Source organism: Danio rerio, chromosome 19 (assembly GCF_052040795.2).
Source record: "Danio rerio strain M-AB ecotype USA chromosome 19, GRCz13ab, whole genome shotgun sequence".
In the NCBI taxonomy this organism is placed as follows: domain Eukaryota; kingdom Metazoa; phylum Chordata; class Actinopteri; order Cypriniformes; family Danionidae; genus Danio; species Danio rerio.
In genome coordinates, this window is record NC_141039.2 from 41,900,001 (window position 1) to 41,917,500 (window position 17,500).

General features: G+C 35.5%; 1 protein-coding gene across 21 annotated transcripts in view; it reads right to left on the reverse strand.

Moving 5' to 3' along the window:
• Positions 1–17,500, reverse strand: part of LOC147832633 (uncharacterized) — a 54,439-nt gene that overhangs the window by 3,915 nt on the left and 33,024 nt on the right. For 6 of the 21 annotated variants that reach the window (XR_015517080.2, XR_015517073.2, XR_015517069.2 and 3 more), the window contains one exon: positions 1,134–1,201. The exons of 4 other annotated variants lie outside the window; for them this stretch is intronic. Coding sequence is in view for 3 of the 17 variants with exons in the window: in XM_087295977.2 (XP_087152103.1) it covers positions 1,134–1,201 (68 nt within the window). In the remaining 14 variants the exon portion in view is untranslated. Of the gene's footprint in view, positions 1–1,089; positions 1,202–4,088; positions 4,162–17,500 lie in introns of those variants that run through there. 11 more of the 21 variants (XR_015945419.1, XR_015517076.2, XR_015517070.2 and 8 more) reach the window with 4 other exon arrangements.

Below are 17,500 nucleotides of genomic sequence, written 5' to 3' on the forward strand. Positions count from 1 at the left end.
GTTCTTGCATAAATCCACCAGAGGGTGCTGTCACCTGATTTTTACCAGGTTTTTAGATTTTACCACATACTCACCATGTTATTTATTTATTTTATTTTTGGACTTTTGTTTTTGTTTTACCTGGTTTCTGGAACTGTTCTTCATCAGACTCGTACCCCATCATTGTGGTCAACTCCGCTCTACATTACAAATCCCAGCCACTGAACAGCCGTCCGCATGGAGGTAAGCGGTCAGCGTGTCGCACGAAAAGGAACAACATTATACCCCCTAGTAGCTTTTATTTTAACGACAAAATCCAGCCATACGTACCACTGGCTACATAATTCGCAATCTCCAGAAATGTATATAGGGCTACGTTTTTCTGAATGAGTCTATGTTGTACGCATTAGTAGTGGAGTCCAAAACTACAGTTGCATTATTGAGTGCACTTCTTAATATAGCACATTAGCATCCAGAGAATACTGTTACACTTCAGTATGAGGGTCAAATCTAAGTCTGCATACTGGCTGTTTATTAATAGTTATAAAGCACTTATAACCACCGTATTCTGCACTTAATCTACTATAATTTGAATTCCACACACATTCACTGTAAAGTGAGTGGACTGTCTATGTATTTATATAGTCCTGGATTATTTTATTCATGAAACATGAACATTACATTATAAACTGTGAACTTTAATAGGGAAAGAATTATAATTCCATGAAACACTGTGAATGAATCAAGATGGGAAATAGGGAACATTTAATTTGCAGTGTTTCATTGCAGTGGGTAGAGCTAACAATCCCTTCTGACATACTTTAATCTCTGTGAAAGTGTAATTGGTGGAATATTTGAACAGCATCATGGGTAATGTAGATTTCCTGTTAAAACTAGACTATTAAACATGATTATATATCTTTAAAAGTTATAATTTAAATTATATAAATTAGATTAATTAATAAAAATTGTTTTGCATTGCAAAAATCTGTGAGTTTTTACTTTAGAACCTGACAATTGCACTTTATTCTTATATATGCAGTGATTTTACATGCATTACACATTTCTTCAAGTTTACAAGTTTATTAAAGAAATTTCCAAACAAATAAACACTTTTCAAAATGTTGAGGAATAAATCTTTAGTTTTTCCTCGCCTAGGGTAGCCAGGACTGCTGCTGTTTCCTCCAACCACTTCTGTTGTTCTGCTCATCGATCTACATATCTGCAATCCAAATTAATGTTCATTTCACACTGTGAACTTACAAAAAAAACAAAAACAAAAAACAGCGAATGCGCTCATTATATATTGTGGGACAAATAACACAAGACTCCTGATGATTACCACAGCTCACTCTTAATATAAATTGATACACATCAAGCATCATCAATTGCTAACAAGCCGATGCAGTAGTAAAGCTCACGCCATGCAGAGTTAAGCTGCTTTGTAGCCTCAGCAATAAAGATCATAAACAGCATAAACAAAAGGCGAGCAAAGTAATTATTATTTCATGATTTAACATACCCGTAGAAGCATTTACAGCTGCTGTCTATTCAGTAACCAACAAACAAATTAGTAAAGAGACAGTTTATCCAGCAGACTTGATTAAAAGATATAGTTCATCGTTCATCAGAAAGGCATGTAGGGTTGGGTATTGTTTGGTTTTTTCCGATACAGTGCTAAATCGATACTTTTAAAACGAAGCAGTCCCAAAACGGTGCCTGAAGCGATTAAGAACAAAGATATTTTATTTAACAAATTCTTTTAAAAAATTATTTTAATTGAACAATATAATTAAAGTTTAAAGTAAACATCACTTCATATTTTATATATTTGAATTACATTAATATATTTCCTTTGATCATTTGTTGGTTAGCATGAGTTTAAGCTTTGCATTATGAAATTACATTAGCTTACTATTAACCTGTCGGGGGACGGCAGGGGCCACGTACTTTTAGAAGCACATTTTAACATATATATCACAAAATACTTATTCAAAGTCATTATTTTTCATGCATCACTGCAGTCTTCATAAACAAGATCATTTAATAACTCAAAATAATCTTCCTTGTTCATTTATTTGACAAGTAACGTTGTACTGGTGTAGGAGAACACATCTCTAATTAAGGCATTGTTGACCTGTAAACTTTAACAGATAGGCCTACTGTTGAAGTCAATTTATTTTGCCCTCCCATTCATTTAAAATAATGTTTCTAAGAAATGTTAACAGTGTTTCCTAAAAAATATATTTATTCTGGAGTCATAAGTCGGATTTCTTATTGTTTATTTCATGAATAAAAGCAGTTTTTCATTTAAATAAATTAAGGTCAGTATTATTAGCCTCCTAAAGAAATATTTACTCTATATTTTTGATATACACAACAAATCAGTTACAAAATAATGCGACTAATTATTTCAACTTTCGTAGTTAACTGATTAAGTCTTTAAATTACACTTTAATCTGACAATAAGACTATAAAATACTTAAACGGACTTTGTCTGAATACAACTGTCTTGCAAAATAACTAGTAAAATGTCAGCATGACGTGACTGTCAGCATGGGGAAGATAAAAAAGTAGATAGATATTAGAAATGAGTTAAACTATTGTTTAAAAATGTTTCAAGAGTTCCCACTTAGATATGCTTGGCACTTATAGCAGGTTTGGCATGCTGTCCCGGGAGAGAACCCTGAGCTCGGAGATATTTGAGCCCAGGGCTCCCGCCCGGTCTAGAAGCATGTCAGGAGAACCGAGATCAGGTAGGTCTTGATCGCTCCCCCTTTAGAACGGGAGAAAAAGGAGGAGATGGGGTGGAAGGGGGGATTCTTCCAAAACGAAGATGCAATAAGGAGAAAGTGATCCATTTATATTAAGCTAGGATCATTCTGATTGGATTATTACTGATTACAGATGAGTGGCCAGCGGTGCACAATCATATCACCTGCTCCTCTCGAAATTAGTTTATGAAACTTCCCATTGTAAATAAATTTTGTGTTGAAGACGGAAGTCAAAAATGAATTACGGCAAATCTAAATGAGTTGAATATGACTTGTATGAGCGTGACTGAAAACTACATTTGATCAATGTCTTACATCTGTTTTTTAGTAGTTTGTAAATTCAAGATTGCATTTCCTAACGTTAAACTATGTACACTAGATTTCTGATTAATAGTCTCTGCATAGCCGAGGACTTCCTATATTAAAAGTGTTAAAATCGCTATATTGGCACCGGGTTTCAGTACCCAACCCTAAAGGCTTGTGCACGTTTAACCACAACCAGCACTTCATATTTGGGTGATGTACTGTATTGACGTCGACACATTCAAGCTAAATATCAGAATCTAACACGATTAATCGTCGACTATTTTGTTAAAGAATCAGTAGTTTTAGAGAGCAATCTTAGCTGGATGTTTTCATTCACTTAGTGCTGTTACACACTGCATAATAGGTCATTTTCAAAAACCCATAATAGGGGCTTTTAAAAACAAAAAACTTGTATATCCAATGGATTTTTTTTCCGGTCTAACAACCATAATTTCATGTGATGTAACAATCTCAATAATAAAAAATAGATTTATGACATGTGCCAGGGTCACATTTTACCCAAAATTAGGTTGAAATAACCAGCCTGATCTCACGAGAAAACGTAAGTATTTTACGTTTTGCCAGTTTAGTGGCTAATTTCACGAGTTCAGTCGTACGAAATGGTACGATTTTAAAAAAGGAGGCGTGGCACCTGACCCCACCCCTAACCCCAACCGTCATTGGGGGATACGCAAATCGTACTAAACTGTACGAATTAGATCGTACGAATTCATACGAATTAGCCACTAAATGAAAAAGTTACGAATTGCCGTGAGATTGTGTTAAAATAACTCAATTTCTTAGAGCGTATTCATGTTCTCCTTTTCAAAAAAAGATCTGAATGCATCATGTTGGTAAATGGTCTACAATCAAGAACTTTTTTCCACACGTGTACAATCAAGAACTTTTCCCTGCTCTCTTACCCTTGCTCTCTTTTTTCCTTACCATTTCTTCCCTTTCTCAGGTGACAAAATGATCCTGAGGCTCTAATCTAAGATGAGAGCAATATCAAAGCTGAAAAATACTCACAAAATAACACTTTTTTCCCCTCCTCTTCCATCTCTCTCGTCTTGTCTCTGTATCTCTCGCTCTCTCTGTCTCTCTGATGAGATATCAGACATGTGAAGATATATTGGTTGCACGCTGAGAGGTGCTGTGGACGACACAGGGCAAAAGCAACCCAAATGGAGCCGAGTACAGCAATCCTCATCATAGACCCATAAAACACTAGAGATCATAGAGCAGCCAGCTTTCATAAACAGCCACGGGGGTTCTTCAGTTACTCACTTAAAGACGGCACATCTCATAGCCAGCAGGAGCTGATGAGATGACATACATGTACATTTAAAGACTGAATAAATCACTGGGATTGTCTATAGTAAATATGAGGATCTGCACTTGTTGTTCCTCTGCTATGGGCAGCAGTGAGAAATGATGAGAATTGACTTTATGTATCTGATAAAAAATGACCAGAAAATCAGGGGTCGACTTCACCAGCTTTATTGTACACTGAAAAACAAGATTCATTGTGTTTGCTAAATTGTTTAAGGAATGTGGTAGCAAACCATGTATACGGGCTGAATTTAAACAAACAAATTAATTTTAATAATGTTCAACTTAATTTGTTTAAATTCAGCCCATATAAATAGTTTGCAACTACATACCTTAAAAAAAAAAGTAAATCCAATGAATCTTTTTTTTTCAGTGTACAGACATTACTAAAGTGAGCACTAAGTTATGCCGTTGTAATATTTGTTATTACATAACAGTTATTAATACATCTGATGTTGAATGTAATTCTGCTTAAAATCTAAATCATGTCTGGAATGCACTAACTGGCTGATTAAACTTCATTGTTTGTTAATCCTACACAATCAAAATAATTAAAACAATAAAAGACATTTCTAAGCATTTATTGTTTTGAAATGTACAGTTTTGCTGTGAAATTGCTGTAAATATAATTTACAAGTCACTGAATTTCATAATTAGTTTTCACTTTTAATGGAAACACTTCTTTGTTAAACTTGTAGCCAATTTGAGGTTAGATTTTTTTAAATTAGCTACTATGCTAGATAATATACGAAAACTGCATACTAAAAGTCTTTTATTCAGTTTGTTAATTCCAACATTAACTAATGAATAATTGGATTCAAAATTGGTATATTTTAATTTTATTTGATAGATAGATAGATAGATAGATAGATAGATAGATAGATAGATAGATAGATAGATAGATAGATAGATAGATAGATAGATAGATAGATAGATAGATAGATAGATAGATAGATAGATAGATAGATAGATAGATAGATAGATAGATAGATAGATAGATAGATAGATAGATAGATAGATAGATAGATAGATAATTTCTATCATAATTAACATACAGTACACTCACCGGCCACTTTATTAGGTACATTTGGGTTGAACTTATTGCCATCTGTCTTAATCATTCGTGGCATAGATTCAACAAGCTACTGAAAATACTTCTCAGAGGTTTTGGTTCATATTGACATGATAACATCAAGCAGTTGCTGCATATTTGTCAGCTGCACATCCATGATGTGAATCCACCACATTCCAAAGGTGCTCAATTAGATTGACTTCTGGTGACTGTGGAGGCCATTTAGGTACAGTGAATTCATTGCAGCAGATCGTCTTGACCATATCTACTTGCTGCCATGTTATTGGCTGATTACAAATGTGCAGTAATGAGCAGTTGGATAGAATGTACCTAATAAAGTGGCCTGTGAGTGTATGTATGAACTAATAAAATGTATGGCATCGAAGCACAATTTACTTCAGCTGCCATTCATTTTTTTTAGCTGCCAAATGCATAAACTTAAAAGCACTATTAGCTAGGCTAGTTGAGCGAATCACATGACAGTAGCTAATTTACTTTTAATTGTTTAAAGCTAATATATTAACTTGGTGATGCAGTGGTGCAGTAGGTAGTGCTGTCACCTCACAGCAAGAAGGTCGCAGTTTCGAACCTCAGCTGCATCGGTTGCCGTTTCTGTGTGTAGTTTGGATGTTGGATTGCAAGAGATGCAAGAGATGGGTTGCGGCTGGAAGGGCATAATGAACATGCTGGATAAGTTGGTGGTTCATTCCACTGTGGCGACCCCAGATTAATAAGGGGAATAAGCCGAAAATAAAATAAATGAATGAATAATTTTAAATAGTAGGTTAAATCTAGCCAGGAGCATCAAACATGTAACCGATTTGGTATATCCATTTTACTTAATCAGAGTGTAGAAACTCTGTATGCATGTACAGCACATAATTCTGTAAATGACAAAATATCAGAGAGAAGAAAATTAAAAATTATAGGTTAAGTAGTTGACGACTCAAATCAAAACATGTCAAACTGACCCAGACTGTAATAATGTGTAATAATGAAAGCTTAAAATTTGATTAGGTGAATGGAAATACAAGGTTTATAATGCTGCTTCATGAGTTATTGTTCTTATGAGTGAGTCACTGAATTAATTGTTTAATTAATTTGTTTAAAGCACCGTTTCAGTCTGGAACAAAACATGGAACAAAATATGCAACTGGTTTCGAGTGTCAATTAGTCGTTCATTTAAAACACTGATTTATTCAGAATCTAAATGAGTGACTTTTTTTTTTAGAAACAAGTCAATGAATGATTCACTCAGTTGATTAGTTCAAAAACATTCATTCAGAAACAAAACAAATGACGATTTTCAAGGGGTAGTTGAATATTTATTTTTCCTGGTTAACTTTAGGTACTGCTCATAAATATTTACAAATGTACTAATTTGTTGTCCATAATCATTCTTTAGGCTTTTCAATGAGAAAGATAGAAAGAAAGATACCTGGAATTTGCCAGTGTGTTTTGTGAAGTTTTAGCACATGGCTATGCTACTATGAATTAGCATGTATTAATTATTTTGAAGGGGTTGTTGAATATTAATTTTCCTTCTTAACCTCAGGTATTTCTCATAAATATTTATCGATTGACTAATTTATTGCCCATAATCATTCATGTATTAGGCTTTTCAATAAGAAAGAAAAAGTCAAATAATCGAGACTGCCATTTTAAAAATACCAGCATGTTTTGTAAAGTTACATGGCTATGCTACTATGAATTAGCATGTATTAACACAATGCTAGCATTGATTATGTTAAAAGCTGGCATGAATTAACATGCTGACTCTGTGCCATTAAATTAGCATGTTGCTAAAATGTGTCCAGCATGTTTTAGCACATTGATATCATTTTATTATGATACATTATCATAATTTAACACTGGCTATCTTGTTATTAATATATTTTAAGATTCAAAGGGGCTCAGTGCTTAGCACTGTTGCCTCACAGCAAGAAGGTCAATGATTCGAGCCCCAGTTGGGTCAGTTGGTGATCAAATTTGTGGAGGTGTATGTTCTCCCCATATTGGCGTAGGTTCTCTCCAGGTGCTCCGGTTTCACCCACAGTCCAAAGACATGCGCTATAGGTAAATTGGGTAAGCTAAATTGTCTGTAGTGTGTGTGTGGTTGGGAGTTTATGGGTGTTTTCCAATACTGGGTTGCAAGCGTAAAACATATTAGTTGTTTTTTTTTCGCTGTGGTGACTTCTGATTAATAAAGGGATTAAGCTAAAAATAAAATAAATGAAGTTGGCGGTTCATTCCACTGTGGCGACCTCTGATTAATAAAGGGACTAAGCCAAAAAAGAGAATGAACAAATGAACGAACAAATGAACGTTTCAAAATGTTCCTATTATGAATTACCTTGTTTTAACACTACATTAACAAATGGCTAACATGCTTCTAGTATCTTTTAACAAGTGGCCAACTATGTTTTGCCATGTTGTTACTATTAATTAGCATGTTGTTAACATTAGTAATTAGTTTTTAGCATGTTAATTACATGGCTAGCAAACTGCTAACATAAATTTTAATCAGATTAGTACACATTTGCCATGCAGGTAGCATGGTCATGATTTTCCAGCAAGAATGTACATGTTGCTAGCACAGTGAACGTAAATTAACATGTTCTAACTTATTGCTAGCATGCATTCAAATGTTTGTGAGGTTTCCTGCATTTTGTATGCTATGCTAGCTCCTGATTATAGTGTTTTTAACATATTTCTAACATGTTATGGTGTTCCTCCGTGGTTTAGTATGTTTTAACAATACCCTGCAATCATTTTTTGTTTTTAAAGACACCTAATAGATGTCTAATAGATGTCTAAACATAGTCATCTTAGCTTAAAAAGGCTAGATTTGGGCTGTCAGTAAATATCTAATAGACGTCTAAGAAAAGGCCAAATCAAATAAACAGAAATGAACAACTTCACATAAAAAGTCTGTCTAATCTGTCCATTTGACGACTAGTCTAGTTTTGGGATATACTTAGACGCATACCTGTCAACCCTCCCGTTTTTCCTGGGATTCTCGCGTATTTGACAGTTCTGTCCGCTATGATCCCAGTAAAAGTATTTTCCCATAATGCTCCCCTATTTTCAGTCTTTCTCTGAAGTGTGGCAAATAAACATTAAAGAGTCGAGCCCCCCTATATGCAACCCATACCGCTGAAGGGCCGCCCCTTGCTCTTAAATGTGAGTCTGTCCTTTGCTTTTGCTTTGTTTAGGCACGAAAACACTTCATTCATATGCAAACATTCATATGCAATCCTCAAAACAGTCATATAGAGGTGCATGACTGTCAGCTGACTCGCTCCATAATGATGAACAGATGCTGTTTTCTAAACGGATTCTGTACTCGTTATTTGAAGCGGAGCAAAAGTCTGGGTTTTGGGTGCATGTTTAAACACACATGTACACATAATTAATAATATTAATATTTAAAGATGTTGATCTTGGTGAGTTTTTTTTTTTTCTTTCAAACACAAGTAATTTCATCCTAAATGAGCATAAACAGTAAGGAAATCAGTCAAATGCTTTCATTTCAATGTTAAATGTGCACATTTTTAAAGTGACACCTGTTATTTACGAAACAGACGATTTAAGAAACGACTAATGAGATTTGATTCTATTTCATTATAATAGCTATTCATTTTAATAAGCTGAACTGTTTGCTAATTTATTTGCTGCTAATGTATTCTATTTATTTTTTCTTTTGTAAGTAATAATAATAAAACATATTACTGACCCTTTAACTGTTTATTTACAATGAAACAGCTACAAATGAGCATATTTAGTTATTTGGGGATTTTTTAAGGGGGGTCGGGGAATCCCTTATTATGGTGGGCATATCGCTTATTTTCACATACCAATGTTGACAGGTATGCTTAGACGTCTATTAGATTTTTACTAACAGCACAATTATAGCCAAGCTGTCTACATTTAGATGTCTATTAAATTGTTTGCTGTGTTTGTTAAAGGGTCACGAAACACCAAAACCAATTTTTGAGCTGTTGACAGTCGTATATGTGTCCCACGCTGCTAAAAACACATATCTCTCAGGACACATATATTTCACAAAAAAAGTGCAAATTTTTTGCTTTTGCATTATTTTGAGCAAATTTTCTGGTTTGAAAGAAGTTTTTGAAGCTGCGTCATGGAGATTAGACACTTGTGTGTATTCCAGCGTGTAGACTGGATGTCTGTACCTGTGAGTGTATCGTGACGTCTCTGAGTGTGCAGCATTAATTCATGAGGAAGACTTGGATCAAACCAATCAGCGCACTCTACTGTGTGCATCATATCTTGGAATATTTTTATACCTGTCACAGTGTTCAGACGACAGAGAGAGACGCCACATTGTGTTGCCAAAACAAGTGGAAGAACAAGAATTTGGAGACACTGGTGGTCAGTGTTGCGTTTATAAATGTGCTGCAACGAAAGTTTTGTTTTCATTTTCCCTCTATGAGAGCGCAGTTGGTCTCACGTGTGGAATACAGTGCACGCAACACGTGACAGATGCGTTTAGAAACATTTTTTACTTGAGAGTTTTTTGCATCTCGTGTATGATGAAATGATGAAATCCGGATTCGCTGCTCGTCTCCTTTTTAAAAAGATGCGGTTCCCATTGGTGTTAATTTTCCTGTCGGTACAGATTTAGTAAGTGTGTGTTATCAGTGCACTTTGTTCGATTATTCAGATGGCAAAGTTAGTTCATATCGTCAGCAGTACTCTTTCAGTATTTAAAGACAGACCTTAGTCAAATTGATTTAGTTACTAAGTTTACAGTACGTTAATATCACTACAATAATATGGACTGAAAGATCCGCTGTAAAAGCTGCTTTCTGAATGTAAACATGTCAACACCGCAATCAAACTATTACAGTCATGTAGGATTTTCGTCGCATTTTGTGACAGGACAGTCTATATACACATGGCTTTCGGACTTATGTTACCTACCGAGTGCACCTAAGTTACTGAGAAATGCTGAGTTTTTTTCCTCCCATTCGCCATGCGGTATCAAACATTGCATTAAAAACTACACTCTCCAGCAGTTCATCCTCGCATCCAATATCTCAGTTGTCACGGGGAGCATGCATGAAATGTTCCTGAATGAAAATGAAAGTGCCAAATTGCAGTTAAAGTCAGCAAATTAAGAATTTGGCAAATAAATTGATTACTGATGTCTATGTAAACAGTAACTGTTTTCCTCCTCTGCATCTGTAATCAGCACATTCCTCAACGGAAACTCCCATTTTAATGCAAAATCTTCCCTCTTTCCCTTCCCTGACACTCCCACCTAAACAGAGCTAGACTCACCCACTTTCCTGACCTTTTCCAAACTAGAGGTGTGAAAACACCTTGCTGGGACAGGGGTGTTTCGTGGCCCTTTAACATGTCTTCTGTGGTTGAAAATATTTTATTTTGTATTTAACAGAAGCTCAAAGAAGTTTTGAACAAGTAGAGAGTGAATAAATGATTACTTTTTTGTGAACTACCACTTTAAACAATACCTTGGCACGGCTGCTGAAATCCATAGTGGGAAAACTATTGAATTGAACTCCAAACACTTATAAGCATGCCAGAATATTTTCTGACAGCACTATAACTACACACGGCGTACAACACAACAACAAAAGCCAATCAATGACAATCTCTCCTTCCTTTTGTGGTCTGTCAAAACACAGAAAATAACACAAGCAATGATGGCACTTCAGTGATTTTTATTCTTAGAAGAAGAAAAAAAGGAGATAACTCGGTGCAACATTGAAGAGGAATTTGCATATGACACTCTTTTTTGACTCATCATGTCATGGAAGAAAAGCATCTGGTTTCATCACATCAACACAGCTGTTTGCCACACGTGGAGCCATTTCAACTGTATCTGTGTGCACGTGTGTCAAGGATGAAATAGTTTTGCTTTTTTAAATGTAGAATAATAAACAATACTATTTTTAAATGTACTATTAATTAAGTTTAGTTCAAGTTAGCATAACTGTTGATTTTGTTAGCTATAATATAGTATAGGTGGCTCAGAGGTTAGCACATTTGGCTCACAGCAAGAAGGTCACTGGTTCGAGTCCAGGCTGGGTCAGATGGAATTCCTGTGTGGAGTTTGCATGTTCTCTCTGTGTTCATGTGGGTTTCCTCTGGGGGCTCTGGCTTCCCCCACAGTTCAAAGACATGTTGTATCTGCTTGTTATGTCGTGGTGTATTAGTGAAGTCTGGAACACTGATTTCGGGTCCAAACCGCTACTCATTTGCATTTAGAAAATATTTGTTTATGGCCCCTTTTTAGTCATATCACACATTAAAGTGAATTGTATATACAATAATAGCGCACACATTGGACTCTGGGCTTGCTGCTTCACAAATATAAAAATTTTAACAATTTATAAAAAATAATCACTTTCTAGCCATCAGATATGAGGCATGAATACATATATATATATATATATATATACATATACAGTATATATATATATATATATATATATATATATATATATATATATATATATATATATATATATATATATATATTCATGCCTCATATCTGATGGCTAGAAAGTGATTATTTTTTATAAATTGTTAAAATTTTGATATAGATAGATATAGATATATATATATATATATATATATATATATATATATATATATATATATATATATATATATATATATATATATATATATATATATATATATATATATTTATTGTGATCGGGATTTTCAAATGTATTACATCGCTTTGTAAATAATTATTACCATTTGATGGGTGTCCCTATACAGTTTGATAGAGTGCTTGCACCCGTCATGTGACGTCACACTTAACAAGTGTATAGGTGAATTGTAGGAACTAAATTTGCCAAGGTATGTGTGTGATTAAGTGTGTTTCTCAGTACTTTGTTGCAGCTAGAAGGGCATCCCCCCTGTGTCAAACATATTCTAGATAAGTTGGTGGTTCATTCCGCTGTGGCGACCCCTGTAATAAAGGGACTAAGCCAAAAAGAAAATAATTGAATGAATAATATAGTAAAGTTTTTATTTTGTTAACATTTAGTTAAGTTTGTTAGGTTTCAGTTTTAGTACTAGTAATTATAGTTTAGCAGAGTTAAGGGTACATTTGTGTACAGTAGTGTTCATCATAAGCAATTTTCCGGAAAGCGATCATGTGTGAACAGCTCCTTTTTGAAAATACCAGTAAATTAATTCCAGCATTTTTTTCAGAAAGAGAAGTAGTAACATTGCAGGTAATTTGCGGAAATGCTGCTCTGAGTGAACGCAGAACGAAAATTGCTGCAAATATCTTGTTCACGATTAGAACACGATGACATGAGACGTCTACTCCAGGCAATCAGAACACTCGGACGCATTCACATCCACACTGATTATGAAAATAAAATCCTTTGAATATTTTTCCAGATACATTTAGCTGCTAGATGTTAGTCAGATAATGTTTCTATGTTCCTTCTTAAGGGTGCTGTAGGTGATCTTCCACAATGCTAACAGCTTAGCATAAATCTCTGAATCACAATCCCTCCCTTGCCGTCTAGAGCCACGCCTCCTTAAACACGAGCACAGCAAAAGAACCCTCTCTCATGTGTTAAAAGCGACTAGTGCTTTTCTGGCAGCGTGCAAACCAAACTGACATATAACAGCCTTCCATTTCTGTTGTCGCCAGTAATAGAGGTGAGCACGTATTTCACGCGTGCAATCAGAGTCCATGCATGCTAAAGTTGATTTCAAGCAAAATGTCTTTATTTTGTGCAGGTGAATAAAACAAAGCCTCAATCTTTGCTTCTCCTTTATCATGTCAATATAACATTCACTCAATGTACACTTTCCCATACCCGACGCTCTTCCTCGCTTTCACAGGCACCTTCGTTATAGTTCAGTTAGCAACACCTAGTGGACAACATAAATCACTACAACACAAAAAGTGGCTCCTACACTGACATGCTATTTCAGAGTGAATATTTAGAGTTGCATGGTAAACAATTTAGGGAGAGACTAGGCGGAATAGCGGTTACTTGTGTTTTGTTGTTAAACTAATTAAAATCTACATTATCGATGCAGTAAAAGGTCCCTTATGAAACTGAAAATAGTCATCAATCTTTCTTTGGAAGATTTTAGTGGCTGAACAACACTTCTGTGAAGAAATAACATTTGTAACATCAACATCTAACATTACATCTGCTTTGCGTGAAGCTAAAGCAGTTTTGAAAGAGAACATTACCTGTCTAAGAGAAATCCTTCTGCCATTGTGTCATCCTTTCTCCAGCGTGCAAAGGTAACTCTATTATTGATTGAGGTTTTTAAAAAGTTTTGATTCAGCAGGTTTTTACCGATCGTGAATGCGCGGTGGTCGGTGGAGCTGCGTACAAAAGGCTGCGCAATTGTTCAAATCTGCATTTGCTGACAGATTAGGCTACTTATCGGAATTATGAGAGATGTCGGCCCAACTCTATTTAATTGGATGAACATTTTTTTGTTTTATGCCTTACCCAAAATATAAAAATACATATAAACACATTTAGATCATTTACTTTAATCATTACTATTAGACTGTGAAGAGACTTTCAACCAGCACAACAAAAATGCTTCTGAAGACAATCACCTACTGCAACTTTAAGACCAACTGTGTAAAAGATTATCGATAAAATGCTTATAATAAACCACTGTTTGTTTAACCTCAAACTCTGCTTTAGTTGCTTGACGCGTGTGCATGTGAAGAAATGCTCTGGTGAGCACACACATTATGTACGTCTCGATATGCGAAAGTGTTCCTCCATATGTTTACGTCGAAGATGTTCACAATACTTATCCATCCACAGAATTTGTAATGTAGTCAAATGTGTAAAGGTTTAGTGCTTCTACCTTAGGATGTTTCTAGGAGAAAAGCAGCTGCATGAATGCTAAAGCTTTAAACAAAAGTGAAGCCATCAACAAAAGCCTGAACCCTCCTATGTTTACGAATACATTTAGAGGTCATTTTTGGTTAGTGATGTTCACCGCTCTTTACCAGTTGCAAACAGAGATACATGGACACTGGCGTGTTTTAAAGCTGCAAAGATTGCTGGTCTGTGTCTGATTGTTCTCAGCTTGTTCCATATCAGCTCACGATTGATTCTCAAATCAGATGATTCCCAACTCACTATAAAAAAAACAGAGATTTCGTCTTGAAGAACACCCCCTACCCACCCCTACTCCCCCTTTTTTTTAGATGGGTGACTCGGCAGGTCAGTGATTAACACTGTTGCCTCCCAGCAAAAATGCCTCCGGTTTTAAACCAGTTGACATTTCTGTGCAGAGTTTGCTCGTTCTTTAAGTGCTCGCGAGGGTTTTCCCCAGGTTTTCCAGTTTCCTTCAACAGTCCAAAAAACACACAATCCAAGTAAATTGAACATACCAAATTGATATCATAGCCAAGTTCTTAGCAAGTACACCTCTTCTCACCCATCCTTTATCTGTCATTAGCCAGAAATAATCCATAGGGAGTTCATTGAGATCAACCTAACCTCAAACTCTCCTCTCACCCTGCTAACGGAAGGGAGCTCGAGGATCCCATTAGCTCAGGGCTCTCTCTCGGGATAGTATGCCAAACAAGCTTTATTATCAATGATCAGCCAAGTATGAACTCTTGAACCGGCATCTAAAACATTTGTTTGGAAAAGAAATCTTTAGCTATTAGTCCCATTTTCCTTAACTTAGCTAAAAAATGAGGTCCGATAACCTTTTTTATTCTCACTAACCATTCAGAACAGACCTTCGAGTCACTCGGAAGATGGTGAAATGATAAATTTGTGCACTTTTCTTCACTGATAATATATACAGCCAGGTACACAACAAGACTCCATTGTGTTCGCCGTTCCTGTGCGACTCCAGGCGGTACGTTAGGATTTCTTCCCACCGTAGCCTCGCGTTCACTTTTAAAATGGCGGCCGCATGAAATCAGTCTATACGCTGAAAGAAAAACATTCATTGGATTTACTTTTTAAGGTAAGTGGTTGTAAACTATTTACATGGGCTGAATTTAAACTAATTAATTTTAGTAATGTTCAACTTAGTGTATTTGTTTAAATTCAGCTTGTATAAATTTGCAACGAGGCGACGCAGTGGCGCAGTGGGTAGCACGTTCGCCTCACAGCAAGAAGGTCGCTGGGTCGATCCTCGGCTCAGCTGGCGTTTCTGTGTGGAGTTTGCATGTTCTCCCTGCGTTTGCGTGGGTTTTCTCCGGGTACTCCGGTTTCCCCCACAGTCCAAAGACATTCGGTACAGGTGAATTGGATAGGCTAAATTGTCCGTAGTGTAGGAGTGTGTGTGTGTATGTGTGTGGATCTTTCCTAGAGATGGGTTGCGGCTGGAAGGGCATCCGCTGCGTAAAAACTTGCTGGATAAGTTGGCGGTCCATTCCGATGTGGCGACCCCAGATTAATAAAGGGACTAAGCCGACAAGAAAATGAATGAATGAATGAATAAATTTGCAACAAACAATTTTTCAATGAGGCAACTCACATACAACATCCATACTTGCATACTGTGCTTATAAAATTGTCTTTTTTTTCTGAAGCAAAAACAAATATATACAAATAATACATACAAATAAATATATATACAAATAAATACATATTTTTAGAACGTAGTATATGTAGCCAAAGTGATACTCAGCATCAGATTTTGTTTATAAAAATAACCTTTGTATCTCCGTGTGTGTCAGAGGAATGGATACCTGCGTTTAGCCTGTCACCACATGTGTAGGAGCATCAGTCGAGCACGGGCACAAACTGTCCTCCTTCCTTCTCATTAGTGCCAGTCACCATCATTATGGCCTCCACCTTCAGCACCTCCACCCCAAAACATGCAGGGAGGAGCCCAAACTACAGCGGTAATGAGAAAGGGGACGCGGCGCGTGTTTGTGTGCGTCTGAAAGGGTTCGACAGGGTCACTACCACCTGCTGCAAGCAGGAGGATGAAAGAGGAGAAAGGGAAGCAATGGTACTCGAAACCATAATCCCATTATGCCCATCTACGAGAAGCACTTCCTTCAAGGCGAAATGAGTGTACGCCGCCTGTGTGAGAGAGATAGACTCCTTTTGATGTGTAGATTAAGAGCGTCTACTATAGAGGAATGTGGCTGAACGAGGCATAACCTGCAGGGTGACACTGTAGCGCATCCACACAGAAAGAAAAAAGAGAAAAATATGCAGAGTTGTTTGTTTCATTGAGGAGCAACATCCATCTGATCAGAGCTTTTACTGTCCTCTGGGGCTGGAAAATGTAAATAATTTGAGAACAGAGACAAATAAATGTGAATTCAAATTTCGATGCTGTCAATGCTGGCATTTCTGTTTTTTATTAAGAAAAAAAGGCATATTAATAGTTAAAATGATATATATATATATATATATATATATATATATATATATATATATATATATATATATATATATATATATATATATATATATATATATATATATTTATTTATTTATTTATTTATTTTCATTTATTAACAAAATTATTCATGCCCCCTGACTCATTTGTAAATTTTCTATTAATAGATTTTGCTACTAACAGATTAGTTCAAGTGTGAAATACCACCTTAATATTTTAGCAAGTCCACAGGGAAAAAAACTCACTAAATAACATTTGAATGCAGATGATACAGACTGATTAATGAAATTAGTGCTGATTTGTTACTATGTTTCACTACAGTTATTTGATGTAAAAAGATATTGTTAACAAATATGTTATATTAAAATATATAAAATACAGTTAAAGTCAGAATTATTTGCCCTGGTTGATTTTTTTTTTTTTTTTTTTTTAAATATTTCCCAAATGATGTTTAACAGAGCAAGGACATTTCCACAGTATGTCTGATAATATTTTTTTCTTCTGGAGAAAGTCTCATTACTTTATTTCGGCTAGAATAAAAGTAGTATTTACTTTTTTTTAAAAACATTTTAAGGTCAAAATTCTTAGCCCCTTTAAGCTATTTTTTAGACTCTCTGCAGAATAAACCATTGTTATACAATAACTTGCTAAT